The 20,381-nt window shown below is 47.7% G+C and overlaps 1 protein-coding gene across 5 annotated transcripts in view; it reads left to right on the top strand.

Moving 5' to 3' along the window:
- ATP2B3 (ATPase plasma membrane Ca2+ transporting 3) overlaps positions 1–20,381 on the top strand; it is a 105,246-nt gene that overhangs the window by 22,183 nt on the left and 62,682 nt on the right. For 3 of the 5 annotated variants that reach the window (XM_051967757.1, XM_051967754.1, XM_051967755.1), the window contains 2 exons: positions 9,070–9,111; positions 16,626–16,790. In XM_051967757.1, coding sequence (XP_051823717.1) covers positions 9,070–9,111; positions 16,626–16,790 — 207 coding nt within the window. The remainder of the gene's footprint in view (positions 1–9,069; positions 9,112–16,625; positions 16,791–20,381) is intronic. The other 2 variants (XM_051967758.1, XM_051967759.1) reach the window with 1 other exon arrangement.

Genomic DNA, 20,381 nt, shown 5'->3' with positions numbered 1-20,381 from the left:
CATCTCCTCCTTCATGTCATTCCCTAGTTTCTGACAGCCCCAAAGCCATCAAAATCCACCAGAACCCCGTCCCATATCCCTACCCTTCCCGGGATCCTCGTCCCAGGTCCTGGAACTTCTCCTGCCTGTATCCTGCCTCTGAGATCTGAGAACTGACCAGATTGAGGAGGTAGAGAGTTTAGGAAGAGCACCAACACCTCCAGTCTGCTCTAATCTAGTGCCCACTAACTGAATTAGAAGATTGAACCAGGCCTTCTCACCTTAGGCCTGGAATCCAGTCAGCTTTGTGGTCCGAGATTATGGAATCACAGAACGTTAGAGCTCCAAGGGACCTTCGAGATAATCCAGTCTTATCCCCTCATTTAAAAAAAAAAAAAGTTTTCCTCATGTTCTGTTTTTCTTAAATTTTAATTCTGAACATAAACACCAACCATCCCCAAAGGCATTTACATAAACAGGGCGGAACAAAAAAATTAGGGCTCTATGTGAAACCATGAATATCTATTTCATATGATGTGCTTTGAGTATGCAATTAATTCCACACTAATTTCCAGATTGTCCTACTTGACAGTGATTCCTTCTGAACTACCTTCTAGTCTCTTCTGTCCCTTTTAAAATATGTTACAATGGCCCCCTTTGTGAGGGGCAGAGGTATGTTATGATCATTTCTTTTAGGTATTCATGTAGGTTTTAGGGAAAATCCTTTTTTTTTTCCTTTGAGTGTCTGCTTGCAATAATTACAGACTTATTTGCTCCTTCTGGTTGTGTGTCTCTAGATTTGCTGTTTTCTTTTACTTACTTATCCCTCTAGCTTTTAGTTCCTGAATTGGAGCTTTGTGCCGAGACTAGGGCCCATCAACCTACTGTATGTTTGTTTTGGGAGGGGTGTTCGGTTCCATTGGTTCTCTCACTGGATCCACTGAAGTTCAACTTGCCTGGATCTTTGAGGTTGAGTGCTGGATCTTCAGGGTTTTCTCTGGGATGTCCGGACAGTAATTGGAATCTCAGAGCCCCTGGGCATGGGCTGTATTCCTCTGAGCACTAGGAGGTAGCACACTAGTAACTAGTCACTATTTACTGTCATTCAAGCTACCACGATGTGTTTTTAATCACTCAAGGACTTTCTCAAGGGAGTCCTCTGTTCTTCCTGCCTCTAGATGCAGAGTTTCGAAGGTCCAGTGTGTCCTATTTTTTGTCTGTGGTGACACTTGCTTTGTTGGAAGTAGTCTCTTTTCCTTTTGTCTGTGTTCTTGCTGATTTGTTATGCAGTTTGGGGATGGAAGCTGCCACTTAGTTTCTTATAGGATATCTTGATCATTATCCAATCTGATGTCAACTTCAGGATTTTGCTGAAGTATGTATGTGAAAGAACTGTATTGTCTCCTCAGTTTAGGCAGCCATCTTGAAAGAAAGCAAACAGATTCTCTGACAGATGATTCTCCTCTTGACTAAATCCTCAGAGAGGAAATGGAAGCCTCCAAAAGAGCAATGATTTGTGCAAAGTGACTCGGATAGTGACAGAGCCAGGACTAAGCCCGGGATCTTATGACTACAGCCCAAGCTGTGAATGGAGCTTTGATTTCTGGAAGGAAAAGCCTGTTGAGAAAAAAAAAGTTATCTGGTGCCCAGGAGGCAGTTCGGGACCCCTTGGCCTTCTGGGTGCTTAGCCTTCTTATGTACCCCAGCTTTCAGTTCTGGTCGGAGTCTCTGCCAAGGAGTATAGCTAATGGGAGTGGTCATCGGGATTGAGAGTAGAGATGGTAAGAACGGCCTGGCAGACACTAAATGGCTAACAAGAGTAGATTCAGGGTCTTTTATTCTTCAGGCTAAACATCCTCACGTGACATGATTTTCAGACCCTTCATAAGCCTGGGCTCCCTTCTTTCAGTAGGCTCTAGTGGATCAACATTGTAACAGTGCTTTTAAAATGCAGCATCCAGACCTGCACGCAGGACCCCGGGCATGATCTGACCATCTGACCAGGAGTCCCCTCTCCCAGTTACCACAGCAGTCGTGCAGCCAGAGATCGTGATAGCTTTCTTTTAGCAGAAGCATCACACCATCGATCCATCTTGAACGTACAAGTAGCTGCCGTTGACTCCCCTTCATTTTACTTGTAGAATTACTTATTTGGATCTATCAAATTTCATCTTGTTAGAATTTCAGGCCATTCTTCAAGCCCGCCTCAGCCTTGTGTTGCTCTCCCCGACACTTAGCTCAGCGACTCTGTCGAATTGAATTGAATGTTTGAATGTTGGCTTTTTTATTAGCTCCAGATTTTTTTACTCAGTAAATCTGAGAAACATTACATATATGCCTTCATTCAAATCATTGGTAAAAATGTTGATGACATGACCAATGACAGATCCTTGAAGCACTCTCCTAGTGACCTTCTTCTTTGGTTGACAATCTCTGGGCCTAACTTTTCAACCTGGTCCAAATCCATCTTGGCGAAAGGATTCGGGAAGGCGCTGCCAAATACTTTATTGTCGCCCATGCCTTTTTCCTGGTGTACCGGTCCAGTAGGTGTCAGAAAAGAAAATTAAGCTATTTTGACACAATCTATTCTTGAGGAAGTTACTACTGGTTGAAGTAACCTATTCATGGATTTTGCTGCTGGGCTATATATAGTCTATAGAAACAAAAAGAAACCAGGACAGCAACTCTTCCACGGCCTTCCTCAATTTCCTCAGTTTCTAAAACAGAAAAACATCAAGTAAACATAAGCACGAGAGAGGTAACGAGAGGGTTAGGGAAGCAAGGTACTGTTTGAAATGAGCTGGGTCAGATGGCCCAGACAAATGACCAACCAGGGAACAACAAATTCTTTTAGTCTGTTTGTTGGCACAAAAGATGAAGCAAAGTAATTCATTTAATTCAGGAATCTTTTCTATACCTATTGGGTGCATGGCCCTAAGCTGAGCCCGAGGACAGAGAAGATCTCCCTCAGCCTAAGATCTCCTGGAGGCCAAGCCAGGAGGAGGCACCTGACTTGGAGATGAATCTTGGGTCTCCAAGGTCCTCAACACAGGCTCTTGGTAGGTCTTGAGTTTATAAAGGTTCTCCGTCCATAACATAGGCTCCCTTCAGCCGAAGAGCAGCCAGGGAAGGAATCCCAAGAGGCTCCTTGGGTGATGAATTCTTTAGCCATGACAATCCACTTGCAAAATCAAATTCAAAGCAGCCCTTAAGTGTATCCCCTTCTGGTCCCTCAGGGAGGGTAGTAGCATGGCAGAAAAGGGGGCTTATACCACCGAACAATTTTAACGTAGCCGTGGGTGCTGTTTGCGTGCACTTATTGTCGATGGAGAATGAGCGGAGGAATCGAAGCTTAGCCACAGTAACAGCCGGCCTCCTCTGCCTTTCTTTGTTCTGAGCATAACCATAAAGGTCCTTTCATTGCTCCTCAGCGCTCTTCCCAAATCACGTCTGGTGAGCTTTGGCCTTTCTCAGTTCCCGGAACCTTGGGGATTTTGTGTGCGTCCCTCCATCTTTTGTACATAAACTTGTAGGGGAGCCCATCTGAGAGTTCATTATGCAGCCACATCATATCTTTAGATACCTGCACATTTTCTTTTTCAGAAGGGTCATTTATACTCGTGTCATCAGGATCGTGCTTTTCTCGGCTTCCCATCCTTCTTCGGCCAATTTCCCCTTGGCTAGATGGGGCGTTGCTGGTCTTTTCTCCGAGGTCTTTGAAATCCTGCCATTTTCCCCTTTCTCTATCTTGGTCCATCAGATGCTTTGTTCATTCTATTCTAAGATTCCAGTCGCTTCTATATCACTATCATTGGCTTCGTAATGGATATGCCATCGGTGGTCCAGAGCAACCATTGCCCTCTTCTTGATTCTGAGATGTTCTTAGCAGTAAGATAGATAGACCGAGAACCTTTAGCGCACGCCTAGAAAGCTGAAATCCATCATTCTCGCCGTCATCATCATCGTTGCCATCGTCCTCCTCGGAACTCACATCGCTATAGCCCTTGAAGGTTCCCTGAGCCTGACTTAATGCCCCCTCCAAGAAATGGCTAGAGAAAGGCAAGGGACTAGGCTGAGCAGAGCTGCCCCTGGCCTAGGAATCACACAGTAAGCTTAGCTCAGAGGCCGGCATCCTCCAACCTCCGCATTTTCCCAGGGGAAATTGAGGTATTGAGAGGAAAGATGATTTGCCCAATCACACAAGGCCGGAATCCGGCATGGGATCTCTACACTTCCCATTTCCCCAAGCTGCCGGAGACACGGCTGTCCTGTTGGATGAAACCAAGGTGAGGGGAAGGGAAGGGAGTAAGCATTGCTATGGCATCCACTCCGTGCCGGGCCCTGTGCCAAGCACTTTACAGTTATCTCATTTGAGCCTCATGACCCCAGAATTATTATCCCCTTTTACAAATGAGGAAACTGAGACAGACAGATGGTCACCCAGCTAGTTCTAAGTGTCTGAGGCTGAATCTGAACTCAGGTCTTCCTGCTTCCAGGCCCAGTGCTCTGTATACTGTACTTCCCTCAGTGGTCTCTGCAAGGCCCAAAGATGTGAAATGGCCTGTCCAAATCCTTTGAGATTTCCAGTGTGTTTTATAAATGTTCTCTTCTTCAACTGTCACAACAGCCCTGGGAGGTGGGTGCTAGTATTCTCCTCATATTACAGTTGAGGAAACTGAGGCAGACAGAGGTTAAATGAATTGCTCAGGGTTCCAGAACTAGTGAGTATCTGAGACAAGATTTGAATTCAGGTCTTCCTGTTTCCAGACCCAGCCCTCCATCTTCTGTGTCACTTAATCGTAGGCCTCAGAACAACTGGAGCCAGCTGCTTAAAGAGGTCTTAGAAGCTCAGGTGGGCCATCTTCTTGGCTTCTGTTCATGCAACAAGGCTGCTCCCTTTGGAGAGGAGTCTTCCTCCTTTCTCATTGGAGAGCCTCAATCCCATCATCCAGCCTGGAAAGATGCTGCACAATCAGCCTCGTTCCCTGTCTAGCTCCTTGAAGATGGTTGAGGAAACCCCGAGCTGGTGCAAGCGGGAACCCATATTTCCCTAGCTACTTGGTTCTGTCTGTAGAGCTCAGCTCCTGCCCCCTTCCCAGGCAATCCCCTGGAGGTCAAGAGGGGCTGGAGCCCAAACCCTTTTGAAGAGTAGTCTTCTATTCTATGGTGCCCATTATGAGGGTGTTAAGTCAGCTCTAAAAAGCAAGGAAAACCTCAACTGTGCAAAAATGGGGGACTCAGCAAGTACTTGCTTGTATCATTTTTCAAGAATACACAGATCTAGAGATAGCTAGTAGATAGAGCACCAGTCCCGAAGTCAGGAGGACCTGAGTTCAAATCTCACCTCAAGCACTTAACACTTCCTGGCTGTGTGACCCTGGGCAAGTTACTTAACCCCAATTGCCTCAGAGGAAAAAAGAAAGAAAGAAAGAAAGAAAGAAAGAAAGAAGAAAGAAAGAAAGAAAGAAAGAAAGAAAGAAAGAAAGAAAGAAAGAAAGAAAGAAAGAAAGAAAGAAAGAAAGAAAGAAAGAAAGAAAGAAAGAAAGAAAGAAAGAAAGAGAGAAAGGGAGAGAGAAAGAAAGAGAGAAAGGGAGAAAGGGAGAGAGAAAGAAAGAGAAAAAGAAAGAGAGAAAGAAAGAAAGAAAGAAAGAAAGAAAGAAAGAAAGAAAGAAAGAAAGAGAGAAAGAAAGAAAGAAAGGAAGAAAGAGAAAGGGAGAGAGAAAGAAAGAGAGAAAGAAAGAGAGAAAGAGAAAGAGAGAGAAAGAAAGAGAGAAAGAAAGAGAGAAAGAGAGAGAGAAAGAGAGAGAGAAAGAGAGAGAGAGAGAGAGAGAAAGAGAGAGAGAGAGAAAGGGAGAGAGAAAGGGAGAGAGAAAGGAGAGAGAAAGAAAGAGAGAAAGAAAGAAAAAAAGAAAGAAAGAGAGAAAGGGAGAGAGAAAGGGAGAGAGAAAGGGAGAGAGAAAGAAAGAGAGAAAGAAAGAGGAAGAATACACAGATCTTGAGGCCAGCTAAGTGGGCTGCAGTGGATAAAGCACTGATCCTGAAGCCAGGAGGACCGGAGTTCAAATCCAGCCTCAGACACTTAACACTTCCTAGTGTGTGACCCTGAACAAGTCACTTCACCCCCAATCCCTCAGCAAAAAACGACAAACAAAGAATAAACAGATCTTACTGGCTCCCAAAGGAATCGCTAGGTAGGAATCTTTGGAGGCTCACTTTAATAAGTGGCCAAGACTAATTTTGTAATGTATACCTGATAGGATATTAGCGATAGAAGAGGTCTTACCAATCATATTGTCAATCCCTTCGAGGAAACTGAGTCAGGAGTCCCAGAGTCAATCTCGGCTAGGACGTAGTACCTCAATGACCTTGGACAAGTCATTTGCTCAGTTTCATCATCTCTAAAATGAGGGAGTTGAATTGATGACTTCTAGATTTCCTTCCAGCACCCTAGATGCTGCAAGGAGACGCAGAGATGCATATGATGCAAGGAGCAAGCCAAGCCACAGGTTGTTGGGTCTCTTCTCTCCTGTATTAACAAGCATCCATTTTATTTCCAAGTTTTTCCTGCCGGTGAAAGTACGGTTGTTTGTAAAAGGAGCTCGGCCTCCCCTTGCCGTCTTCCTCTTGGCCATGGCAGCTTCCGAGGCTGAATTAGTGAGGCCTTGTCGTATTAACCGACAAGCTTCCAGCTGATCCAGGGAGCAAGTTCTGCATTATAGGGGAAATGAATCATTCCCAGCCCTTCGAAGCGGAGCCCGGCCGGTCGGCTTCCCGGGATCAGAGCAGCCCGAGATAGCCGGATGAGACGGCCTGCCGGGGTTCTCTGAGGCGGGAGGGACAGAAGCATCGCGTCACTGTCTGGATCTCCCCGCTCGTTCAGTCTTGGAGTTCCGGCTCCACGAAGGCCGTTGGCTAGCCCGTCCCGAGGCCCGCCGGCCTCCTTCCCTTCTCCCGCTTCCTCGCCCAGAGTCCTTGTAGTCATACACTTAGGAAGAGACCTTAGGGGCCATCTAGACCACCCACTTCCCTATTTTACAGAGAGGAAACTGAACTACTTGCCCAGGATCATCCAGAAAAGAACTGTCTGAGCCCAGCTCTTCCTGCCTCTGAGTTCAGTGCGCCTTCGAGACAGTCCTTGGATCCAGGGCCAATTGTTTGGAACGCGAGTCCCGGGCCCGTTCCTCCTTTAGTCTCACTGTTTAATCCCACTGCCCATACCTGTTTTACAGGAAAGAAAGGAATGGCTTTGGATGAAGCACTCTTTAGCCTTCTTGTTTCTTCTCCCCCTCCTCCCCTCTCTCATCCTCATCCCTCTTCCCTTCCCCCTCCTCCTCCTTTCCTTCCCCCTCCTCCTCCTTTCCTTCCCCTTCCCCCTCTTCCTCCTTCCCTCTCCTCCTCCTCTTCCCCCTTTTGCCCTTCTCTCTCCTCCCCCTCCTCCCCTCCTTGTGCTCCACCCCTACCTCCACTTTCCACCCTGAATAGATCCCTAAAAAGCTGATTTCGGAAACATCCCTCGCGGTCTCTTCTCTTACCTTCTTTCCCCCTGCTGGCTTTCCAGAGGCGGTCACAGCTCACAACTGAACTTCTCTTCCCACTCTTTCTGGTGGTCTCTCCGCCATTTAGAATCACTGATTAAGTGTCTCACCGGCACCAAACTCCCAGAGTACACAGGAACTGACCAGATCACTCGGTGTAGAGAGAAATCCGGGGATTCTGGGACTCCAGGCTTCGAGGCGGAAGACATGGTCGAGGTTAGAGGGTCCGATTTCTTCATTTTAATAGATGAGAAAAGTGAGTCACAGAGAGAAGAAGTGACACGCCCAGGGTCGCATGGCCAGTTAGTGACAGAAGTTACTAACTCCTACCATAAACGTTCAATGCCCTGGGGAACCTACTCTTTAAATCAGGGGTTCATAACTTTTTTGTCTCGGCAGTCTGGCGAAAACCCAGTGTTTGTTATTTACATTCACACTGGGTGCAGATGCTGAATTTTAGTCTGTTAACGAAAATAAAGATACCAGGTTTCCGCCCCTGAAACTCTGCAGACTCTGGCAAGGTCTCTGAACCCCAAGGTCAGAACCCCTGCTTTAAAAAAAATTTTTTCAGGAACATGAGTGACCCTAATATTCACTCGTTTGCTCCAGGTTTTCATGAATTATGGAGTCAGGAGCTCCTGAGTTCAAGTTCCATCTGTGACGCTTCTTGTTTGGGCCGGCCAGTGCCCCAGGAAGGAATATGACTCAGGCGGAGGGGCACTGGCCGACCCAGACGGAGTTTTTCATACGCTGATGAAATCACAGGCCGGAACCAAAAGTGAAATGTCTGCCGATTCAGGGAGGGCCAGCCAAAGTTTGCTAACTCCGCGTCCATCTTCCAGAGTCAGGATCTCGAAATCGGGGAGGTTCCCCTTGAGTTTTTTTTACCAACTTATAACCTAGTAACCAAGCAATCATTATTAGGTGAGATGCGGAAGAGAGAAGCTGCTTCGGTTCACTCACTCAGCCACTAACCAGCATCTGTAAGAGAAGACCGCTCGCTGTCAGCGAACTATCGTGTCTGCTTAGATTGCCAGCGATAGAAACGGGATTGCTCAAGTCATTTGCTCTCATATAGTCCCCCTTCTAGCCAGTGACACCTTTTGGAGTCAGTTTGTGAGAGTTAAGGCTTGACCTAGGCTTAGGGTCAGGGATCGGCCCAAGACAAGGGTCAGGGTTCGGTCCGTAGCGAAGGTCAAGGTTGTCGATAGCTCGAAGCAGAACTCCATTGATCTTTAGGATCAGGGTCCAACCCGTCTTTAGAATCAGATTCCTCATTCTCCAAAGGAGGAGACCAAGGCCCAGAGAAATGAAGAAAATGAGTGCAGCTCAAGGTCAGGTGCCTCCTGGGGTTTTCTCCCAGGTTTTAGGGTTCCCTCAAGCCGTAACCCCGTGAATTCCTCTTTGTGACCTCGTCCTCCTCATCCTCCTCAGTCACTCAACATCAGTCACCATGGGCCCCGTTTGTCTTCGTGTGCATGTGTGTACACGCGTGTCTATGAGCTACGTTTGTCTGTTTTCAAGTGTTGTGTCTGTCCTTCCTCTTCCATTGTAGGCAAACAGCAGGATGGGGCTGTGGAGAATAACCAGAATAAAGGTAACTGGAAATCTGTGGGGCCAGCTCCTACCCCTCCCCTGCTCCCCTCCCCTAGCTTCAAGCCCAACTGGAGGGAGAAGGGAGGAGGGAGGAGGAAAAAGGGAGAAGAGCCAGTGGGGTGACTGGGGATTTTGCCCCGCTCTGGAGACTTCTCTAAAATCTACTCCCGGCGGCATATGAAAGGAGGTAAGTGAGTCGAAGGGACGCCGACGTAAGCAGCAAATGCCGAACGACACTGGATTCGGGGGGCCTTTAAAGACCAGCCGGTCCAAACCCCATCATTTTACGCTGGAGGAAATTGAGGTTTGGAGAGCTTCTCCAATGGCACAACCCGGGCTCTTCTCTCTAGGTCACCTCCCAATTCCTTAGATACCCTGCTTCTTCCGTTAGGCTTTTTGTTTCCTTTGGGGGCCAGATGTGGGATTTCCTTGGCTTAGGGGACTTCTGGTGAGGAAAGGCCCTCTACCAATGCAGCATCGCTTGCGCTCCGCTTGCCCAGGGCAGAGAGAGGGTAAGTGACTTGAGCCTCACAGACGGCGGCTGTCTTGGGCCAGGTCTTCCTAGCCAGATCCCCGCTATGGCGGCTTCCTTGCCATCGTTCCTTTTTGTGAAGATGAATTGCTCAGAAGCTATGTGTTCTGTTGGAGGATCATAGCTGGATGAGACAGAGATCTACAGATACACACGTGGCGTTATCCCTTCCACATCATGGGACTTTAGGAACGTGGCGCCCCCAAGCTCTGAAAAATCCACAGAAAATTCTTCGGCCTCCCCTCCAAACCAAAGATGAAGTTTTGTTCTTTTTTCTGGCGTGTTTCCGGTACCTTATCGTAAAATCCGTTTGCGATTCTCTTAACGCTGTACGTATCTTTTCTGCATTTCTAACTGTCGGCTGCTGGCCTTCCTATGCCATCGCCACAAAACTCCCCCAAAATTCTCGTTTGATTTCTCACGCCAACCGGCCCAAGACATAGCAGAACCGTGATGGGGAAAGTTGTGATGTGGAAGGGATGGCTGCGTGTGCACGCACATACGTGCAAAAGTGTGCGGGAGCCAACTTGAATAGGTTCTGGGGAGTAGATTGTTAAATTTTCGCTGTGAATATTTCCACGCGGGAAATCGAAGGCTCTGAATCACAGGCCGATTGGTTGTTTTTGTTGATTGTCAGTGGCGTCAAACTCAAAGGCTACACGCCGACCTACCTCATACTGGATTTTTAATTTATTTGTTAAACGTTTCCTAATTCAGTTTTCATCTGGACCTGGAGTTTGACATCTCTGAAGCAGGGTTCAGCAAACTACTTTTTTGTACAACTCAGAAGCCAGGGATGGTTTTTATATTTTTAAATAGAAGGGAAGGAAGGTAATAAATATGTATTAAGCGCCTCCTATGTACCAATCACTACACTAAGCATTTTACATATATTACCGGATTTGATCCTCACAGCAACTCTGTGCGGTAGGTCAGATTATTATGCCCATTTTACAGTTGAGGAAACTGAGGCAGACAGAAGCTAAATGACTTGTCCAGAGTCACACAGCTAGTAAGTGACTGAGGACATATTGGAACCGGGTCTTCCTGACTCCAAGCTCAGTGCTCTGTGGACCACAGTTTGCTGATCCTTGGGCTAGATCTTGCCAAGAAAATCCCATGGACAGTATCGGCCTACTGTGGTCCACGGGGTCACAAAGAAACAGACGTGACTGAACGAGTCTAGACTTTAAAAATGTTAATAGCAGATTTAATTGAAAAGTGTGTTGTATATATTTTTTCAGCAAGACGGTTGTTAAACGTTTCCCAGTTTTATTATTTGCATATTATGCAGGGGCGGTGGATGTGTGTAAAGTGGTATATCTGGGAGAAACATTAGGGATCGAATGGTCTAGACCAGGGGTCCTCAAACTTTTTCAATAGGGACCAGTTCACTGTCCCTCAGACTGTCGGAGGGCCGGACTAGAGTCAAAACAAAAACTTGGTTTTGTGGGCCTTAAGAAACTTCCTAGCCCTGGGGGAGGGGGATAATCGTCCTTAGCTGCCGCATCTGGCCCGCGGGCCGTAGTGTGAGGACCCCTGGACTCTAGACCTTAGCTCCAGAAAGAAAGCTAGACCCACAAAGGAGATTACACAAGTTAGTGGTCGAGTCCAGACTCAAGCTTAAAGCTCCCGGCTCTCAAGCCACGAGTTCTTCCTACATAACTACGATGAGTTATGACTATGATTAAAAGGCTTTGTCAGAGTCAGGAACTCTGTCTAGCTGTGTGACTCTGGACCGTTCATTTCCTCCCGCAGGGTCCCCTAAACTCTTGTTCCAGGAGGCAGCTAGAGGGTATAGTGGATAGAGTACTGGCCCTGAAGTTAGGAGGACCTAATTTCCAATTCAGAAACTTAAACATTTACTGGCTGTGGGATCCAATTGCCTCACAAAACCAAACCAAAATTACAAAAAAGAAACAGGATTGTGTTATAGAGAAGGTGCCGATCTACACTGGGAAAGGAAATCCCACACCGGGAGCTCCCTACATTGAGGAGAGCACGGAGCCGGTCCAAAAAACCGAAATACCTATGACCCGTGATTCGGCAGTTTGGTTACGGAGCGGCCGCGTACCTCCGTCCTCGACATAGAGAGGAAATCGGAGTCACGTGGCATTGGGTGCCACAGCCCTGTGCCTACTGGCATGGATGTCAACAGCATATGGTATGTTGGCAGCACCCAGCTCCCTCCCCACTTTCCCAATCTGCTTATGCTCTTTGTTATTTGCCACCATCTGAGAACTCGAGTATTTTCTCCCCAGAGACTTGGGAAGCATGATCTGGAGGCCTTGGGAGCCTGTCCCTTAATAACCCCTTGAGATTCAGGTTCTTCATCTTTCCGATGGAGGGAAGCCTTTGAAAAGCCCATCCCATTGAACCAATATAAAGCTGGGGTCACCCCGAAGGGGAGGGAGACTAAAAATGGTACTGGCTTATTTGGCAGTCGTGTGACTCCAATGGCAAAAGATCAAGAGCCCAAGTTTTACATAGAGTGAAACAGGCCCCTACTGAAGAGAATAGCTCGAGGTCTTCCACCTAAGAGAAAGCGCAGAGTCAAAATTTGGGCGTGGCGCCTCTGATCTCAAGTTCAGGACGGTTTCCGTTACACCACAGCGAGGCGGCGGCAGTGTGCTGAAGCTGGCTTGTACTGGTTTGAGAGTGTCCGTAGTTCAATTCTCAACATGAGCATTTATGCCTCAGAAAGCCGGGAACTCCACAAAATAGTCTTTGATTTATTGTTTCGTGAGTTGTCAAGAAAAGGGCGGAAAAATGGTCATAGCGCTAATTAACCATTGTTGGTTTGGAGGGCAGGTTGGTCGACGTTCCCTAGCACCCCTATCTGGCATGATTGGGAGATGGTATCGGTTTGTGATGTACGAGACAATCGCCGGTGTTCTTAATGGTGAGAGGCGGAGTGAAGGAGGGTTAGAGGGCCCGTCTTGGAGTTAGGAAAACCTGGATTCCAACTTGGCCTCCGCACCTAGTGGCCCTGCAACCCTGAGTAAATCAGAGAAAAATGAGCATTTCAAAAGGGGCCTTACGTCCAGCCTTTCCTTCTTTGAGGATTGCTAAGTAGGGACAAGGGTAGCACAAAGCATGATGGGATCCTATATCCAGCTAGAGGAAACCTTAGAAGACCATTGAGGCCAATCTCCCCATATTCAGATGGACGATGGCAGGTTAGCAAATTGTCATTTATATATATAATCGTAGCCTGGAAGAGGCCTGAGAAGACGCATTGTATTTGGGCCTCCTCCCACTTGTCCATCCTGGGAATCTTCTCCCCAGATGAAATCACTGGTCTGGCCCCCCCCAAAACAAAGAAATGATCGAAAAATGGATCGAGACAAAATGACTATATGCTTAGCTTGATGTGTTTGAGAAGGGAAGGGATTCAGCCAATCTGAACTAACGAGCGTTTATTGCACGAAGGACTATGCTAGGCGTGGGGGTTCCCAGGTGAAAATGAAAAATGGCTTCTGCCCAAAAGGAGTTTCCATGTGCTTGTTAACAGAAGAATAGCTTTGAATGGTAGCTGTGCTACTTAGTGTGTGATCTGAGGCAAACCTCTTCCCCTCTCTGGACCTCAGCTTTCCCATCTGTAAAATGGAGAGAATGAACATAGGGAGCTTGAATGTTCTAACGGTCTCTGGTCATGTGACTAGGTGGGCTGCGTGGGCCCTTTCGAACCGAGGGTCTCCGGTGGCATTGCCCAGAGTCGGAAAAAATCCTCCAACGGATTCATCTTATTGGGCTTTTTGTCTTCAAAAGATTCCTGAGAGGCATAGGGACAGAGGACTAGAAAGGTGAAGAGAGGGACCCCGGGTCCCAGAATGATGGCCCAACGTAGAGTGTTAGTGGCCGTCAGCCATAACTGCTGCGGGCAGTATGAGCAGGTCCACCTTCTCTGTAGGTTTTGTAGCACAGGGACAAGATCAGCATAGCTGGAGTTTAATCCATCATTAAATGGGACCTTAGAACACCATTGAGTCAAACTTAGTCATTTTATAGACAGGAAACTGAAAACATGGAGGAAGAACGTGATCTTGCACATAGTCACACGACTAGGAAGCGTTTGAGGCAGGATTGGAAATCGGGCTTCCCCATTACTGTCCGGGGCCCTTCTGCTTCCTGTGCATGGCTTTTTAATTTGCAAATTTCTAACTTGCAAAACACTTTCGATTGATCCTTCCATTGACTGTAAAGAAAACAACACAGGGATGGTTTTCCCCATTTTCCAGATGGATAAGTTGAACCCTAGGAAAGCGAAGTGACTTTGTCCAGTATCATACAGCCAGTTGGTAGCAGTTTACCGAAGGGTAACTGTGAGGTGACTGAGATTGTGAAGCCTGGTTCTTCCTGGTATCTGTGATGCCCAGATCCCGCCACGTGATCTCTGTGTTCTGTATCTCTGTCGCCATGTTTTTGCTTGTGGATGCTTTGCAAGTATCTCTGCTCGTAACTGGAAATGAGCTGGGATTCTGGGGGCAGAGGGCGGTGGAGGAGCGGAGGGAGGAGCGGACAGAAGGCTGCAGAAGAGAACCCAGCCACCGGATGGATGCAAGGCAGGGAAGTGGTAGGAAGGAGAGGAAAGTGGGGGAGGGAGGCCAAGAGAGTGAGACGGTTGGCTGGGAAAAGACAGAGGAAAAGGAACAGAGAGAAGGGAGATGAAGAGCTGGACATAGCATAAAATCACAGAATCCTTCATCTAGCCTCTTTATCGTATAAATAAGCAAACTGAGGCACAAGGGAGATGATGGGATTTTCACACACAGGATCCTAGAACTAGGACTGATGGGACTTCATTTTACAGATAAGGAAACTGAGGCCTAAAGAGATGATTTGTTTACAGCCACATAGGGAGTAAGTGAGTGTCTCCGGTAAGATTTGCACAGAGGCCCTCTAGTTCTATAGCCAGTGATGAGATTTTGATGAGAAACTGAAATGTGAGAGACCTTTTTACCTGCTTCCCTCCTCATGGGGAAACTGAGAAAGGGCTTCAGCAAAGACAGGGATTCTCCCTGCAAGGGCTAAGTCATGACAGCCTAGAAGCCCGGGGCATGTCAGGATATCGGGTGACGGGACGCATTCAGTGGCCTCACTTAGCCCAGTGTTTCTCAAAACTCTTGTTCTCGGTGTCTTTATTCTATTAAAATTCATTGAGGATCGGTCCAAGAGTTTTTATTTGTGGGGGTCATGTTTATAGATATTTACCAGATAAAATATAAAAAAACTAATTTGGAAAAGGTTTCAACTCCCCCCGCCCGGGATTCTCTGGACCACACTGAGAGCCACTGATGTAGGTACATGAATCAATTTGGAATCGGATTCCTGACCTCATGCTATAACCCCCAAAAGCTATCCCATCGTACTTTTTTGGCAAGAATAGCTCCAGACCCCTTAAATACGGTGAAAGATGGGATTATTGTACTGAGCCCAAGAACATGGCGCTCTGAGCCATTAGCTTCACTTTGTAGTGAGAACATCGTGTCACTTTGTACATCTCAGGAGGATGTAGTCATCCTTTCTGGCCACTGGACTGCAGAGAATTATGTACCAACAGGCAGCTTTAGGCCCCAGGCAACGGAGAGGCCCTAAATTTCTATTTCAGTGAACGCGGCTCAGAGTACAAAATCCCCAAGCCACCTCAGTCCTGACGTTGATCTGGCTTTGTATTTCCACCTCGTCTGGTGCTGGACAAAGGTGAAATTCAGCCAGGGAGCGGGTCCTGCTGGGTGTTCCCAGCCCAGCGTTCCAGAGAACGGGAGGTTCGGCCCGTGAGGTCTTAAGGAGGTCATGTGGAAAGAGAAAATTGGCCGCTGCTTCGGGAAGGGTAGGCTCCAACGGTATTGAGGCGAGGGGCTAAAGAGCAGGTGGGATTTGAACAGTGGAAAGGAGGTGCCTTAAGTACAGGTCCACGGTGTCACAGTAGGTGTATGACTGATGTTTGCTGGTGGAGAAATAGATTGAAGGCAAAGTGGCAACAGAGGCACGTAGCCTACTTTGTTTAAGGAAGGGTGGGAATATTGGTTTGACCGGAGAAGTGGGATGGGGACGTTGAAGAAACTGGAAGAAGACTAGCTCTGAGAGAGATGAAGAGGGAGGGCTAGCTAGGGTGTGGTCTGTGGAGATCCAGCTTCTTAGAAATCAACTCCCAGAAAGCTTGTCTTAAATCTGCCAATGAAGAGATTTCCGGGTTGGGGGACCCCTTTCTGTCCCTGTTTTCTTCCAACTGTTGGCCTCTCGGGCATTTGTGGGGGCGTGAGGCCGGCCCAAAGAAAGGGGAAATACTGTCTCGTGGCAAGGGCTGTCTGTTGGCAGAGGTGGTAGACTCTAGTGGCAGAACGAGGTGCACGTTGTCAGACAGGGCCAACGTGTTGGTTTGTTTCATTGAACTGTCCTACCTTGCTATAAAATCTTCGTGATTCCCTTCATCTCCAGCACAGCCCTCCCTTGTGGCAAAAACAAATAAGTGAATAAACAAACAAAGAGTTCAATGAAACAAACCAATATTGGCCAGATTTCTGCCTCATTCTGCATCCCAGTCCACCACCTCACCAGAAACAGAAGTCTTTCCTGCCAGACAGCATCCCCCCCCTTTTGGGGGTAAATCCTGGTGAATTTTTGCCAGACATAATAGCAGCTTCCATTTCCTGAGCACTTGAAGCTTTACAGATTGCTTGCCTGACAATCCCCCTGCGATTTAAGGCCGAATATCTCTGTTGTACAGATGAGGTAGTTGAGGCTCTGAGAGTGACTCGCATGGGTGATATTCAGATCAAGACTCAAACCCAGATTGCCTGTCTCTTTCCCACTCTAGTACACTGCCTCTCTGATCAGAGAAACGATTGAAATCAAGTAGAACGCATCCGGGCTTTTTTTTTTTTTTTCCTGAAAAGACAAGGATTTTGTTTAACTCGTTCAGCAGCCAGAACAGACCTTGACCCTTGCCCTCTTGTGTTCTTCCATTTCCTTTCACACAGCTAAGAAGCAAGATGGGGCAGTTGCCATGGAGATGCAGCCACTGAAGAGCGCTGAGGGTGGGGAGATGGAGGAACGGGAGAAGAAGAAAGCCAATGGCCCCAAAAAGGAAAAGTCTGTGCTTCAGGGGAAGCTCACAAAGCTGGCCGTGCAAATTGGAAAAGCAGGTATCAGCTGGGGATTCTTCTGTGAGTGCCTGCCCTGTGTCGGAAGGAATTGTGGGAGCCAATAAATAAATGAAATGAAACAATGCTCATAAAAGACGAGACAGTATATGGTGGTGGTGCTGGTGGTGCTGTCCAGATAGTCCTGAACCTTAAGCCTTGCTAGGCTGAGCTTCTTGGGATCCCAGCTACTTCCCCTCCTTGGACCCAAGTCAAGCGCCATTTACCCGTAGGCTCGGGACGCTTGCTAAGACTTCCCTTATCCATCGCTCAGCTGGATGTGCTGAGGTCCCGAGTGGGGCTAGCCATTGCTCCGGGCTGGCATCTGCTCACCCTTTTCCATCCACCCTTTGTATCACCACATACACTCCCCGCTCATTAACATCTGTCCTATGGGATTTATTGACGAGCAAATTCAAAATAACACATCCACGTGAGACTGGGAGACTCAGCATCCTAGCTTGGATTTCTATGATACATGTCATACACATTATTTCATTTGAGCCTCACAACAACCCTGGAATATGAGTACTGTTATTATTCCCATTTTATAGATGAGGAAATTGAGGTAGAGTTGAGTAAGTGACTTGCTCAGGATGACACAACCCCACTGCCTTGATGACTAAAAGAGAACTACCCAGTATGCTTCCTGTAGCCTTCTCTATAGATGCAGCAAACTGAGTAGACTTGGACCCACTCTGCGTCAGCAGATCACCAGCTTCCTGGTTACTGTAGATTAAGAATGGGATCATTTGTCTTAGGTTCCTCTTGACCCCATTGAGATGAATGCTCCTGGGGGCTCTGCTTGAGCACATTGACTCATGCTTTACAGTTTTCTTGTAGTCTTTAGTGTGGGCTTCCCTGGCCCCCGGGCAGACCCAGGTGGGTCCGGGCACCTGCTGTTGCCTTAGAATTTGGATTCTGGGAAGGAAGGCTAAGTGACATTGGGCCTCCCTGCGCTTTGAACTTTTGTCCCGGGATTGATGTGGGAGAGAACCCCCAAACTCAGGCTCTCCTGGCAGCCCACGGGTTCTGCTACCCCGGGACCCTGGTGTCATGTGGAGTCAGCGGAGGAGCTCGCAGTATTGTGATCTTCTCTCCTTAATCATGGCAGTCCTGCGACATTATATTGGCAAAGCCAATGCGGTGTGGCCAATGTCACGGCCACACGCCCCGACCGGGTTTCCGGTGCCGCTTCCTAGTCGCCCCAACAGCAAAGCCGGTCTGCCGCTGTCACCCCCAAATGACGCCCCCGTGGGGCCCCAAAAAGGCCGATGGCTTCCGAACCTCCATTGCATTTAGAATGTAGCAGAAATACAATCCCAGTTCCCTGCGGTTATTCTTCTTCATTGGGGGGCACAGGGGTGAAGCAGCCGAGATTCAGTGGCTCGCCCAGGGTCGCGTAGCTAGTTAGTGACAAACGTCTGAGACAACTTATGGGTCCTCGGGACTCCGGGGCCTGTGCCTCATCCACTCAAGCGCCACCTAGCTGCCCCTCATTACTCTACTCTAGCCCCTGTAGGAGATGTGGATAGTGGCCAGGACTCCTTGGCTTCGGGCTTTCAAGTCCAGAAGTCCGCGGGACTGCCCGAGGCTGAGCCTCTGGTACAGAATAGAACCTCTGGTACTGAATAACACACTTAGAGACACCGTGCTTCACGATGACCAAGACCCGGAATTAAGGCGACGGCTCCCGATTGCGTCAGCCCCACATCCCCCAGCAGTGGCAGGTGACCGGGCAACTGCTGCCCTGGCAACTGTAGGTGCAATATCAGGAGGGGAAGATGACTCTTCTCCCATCCCCCAGCTAGATACTCATCATGGGATAGTGCCCTTTGAACTCGAAGAACCAAGGGAAGATAGAAGCACATTAGCCTCAGGAGGGCCGGATTTCCCAGCAGGTGCCGCTCCAGGAGGCCGTTGGGGCCGGTATTCTGGGTCACTGGACCTGATCAAAATGGGCACATGTTGATCATCTCACTAGATAGGGGCATTCTTCAGGAGAGGCCCACAACCCCCGGTCCTTTTTGGCTGTACATTTCAGTATTCACCTGAGGCAAGAGCTCTCGCCCCCAGGTCCATGAACTTGGGGTTTTTTTATTTTTAGGATATATTATTTAGGATATATACTGTGCAAAAAGCCTACAAATGTGGACTGGATATATATCTCTCCTAATATTAGGATACATATTAATTAGGATATATTATGATATATAACATATATTTAGGATATATAACCATATCTCAATATAACTGATTTCCTTTGTAATCTAATAGGGTTTTCTTTTCATTTAATACAGTATTCTGAGAAAGGATTCATAGGCTTCACCAGACTCACTTCCAAAAGAATCTATTACTGGTGCAGCCAGGTGGTACGGTGGTTAGAGCACCAGCCCAGAACTCAGGAGGACCTGAGTTCAAATCTGATCTCAGACACTTAACACGTCCTAACTGTGTGACCCTTGGCAAGTCACTTAACCCCAATTGCCTCAGCCAAAAAAAAAAGACTCTATTACACACAAAAAAAAGATTAAGAATAACTCCTATCCTAGCATCCCAACTCAAGGGATTATAAGGAACCTCCACTTCAGTTAGCAAATTGTTTGGGCTGCAAAGAAGAGCCCCTACTCCCAATTTGGAGAGGAGGAGGGCTTTTGGAGTCCCAATCCAGCCAGGGAGTTGCCTCCAGTGTCTGAGTGGTCAGGTGCCCGGGAAGGAGCAGAGTCAAGGCATTACCAATGGAAGCGACATCCCTTCCCGGGATTTAGTTTGCAAGAAGAAAAAGGCCAAGAGGAACAGGTTAAGATTTTCCCAGGTAGGTTCAAGGAACCACGGGGAATACAGTGAAGTCAGAAGGCTGAAGCCAGGCTTGTGTCCCCAAGGACTGCTGGGAGCCATCTGCTTTTCAAGGCTACCCATGTAGGACTAATGGGCCCTGCTGCCATCTTGCATCTCACCGATCTCCTCCTCCAGGCACCAGCATCCAACTCAGTCAAATCTCGTAAGAGATCATTTTTCATTCCAAAACCTCCACATCATCAAGATGTTCAGGTCCCAGTCAAAGGCTCATTTGTTTGAAACACTTTTGCCTGAACGCGCTCCAGTCCAGGTACCCCGGTGGCCCGCAGAGTTCGGCAGGGAGAGAATCTCTCTCCACTTGTTTGTGCACAGTCCTTAAGCTAAGAATGGAAATGTAAAAGCTATTCTTAGCCCTTGGGCCCCACAAAAACAGGTGGCAGGCTGGCTTGGGCCCACAGACCATCGTTTGCTAGTCACTGCTCTGCTAAACCAGGAGTTTGAACTAAAGGCAATGGTGACCCTCTCCCCGCCCCCAGACCCAAACAAACTCTATCCATTCGCTGAAACCTAACGGGGACCAAGTATGGGCCAAATAATGGCTCTTCCCCCTCAAAAAGCCCCCAGATAAACCTAGTGAATCTATTTATACCCAAGCGAACTTTGATTGTTTTTTTTTTTTTTTTCGATAACTATTGCACTGGAAAGAATCGCCAGAGTATTCCAAAGAGTCACCAAGCCAAGCCCAGACTACAGCAGTGTTCCATTTGGTATCACATTTTTGTAACTAGAAATCCT

The sequence above is a fragment of the Antechinus flavipes genome, chromosome X (assembly GCF_016432865.1).
Source record: "Antechinus flavipes isolate AdamAnt ecotype Samford, QLD, Australia chromosome X, AdamAnt_v2, whole genome shotgun sequence".
NCBI lineage: Eukaryota > Metazoa > Chordata > Mammalia > Dasyuromorphia > Dasyuridae > Antechinus > Antechinus flavipes.
This window is presented reverse-complemented; position numbering and strand designations above follow the sequence as displayed.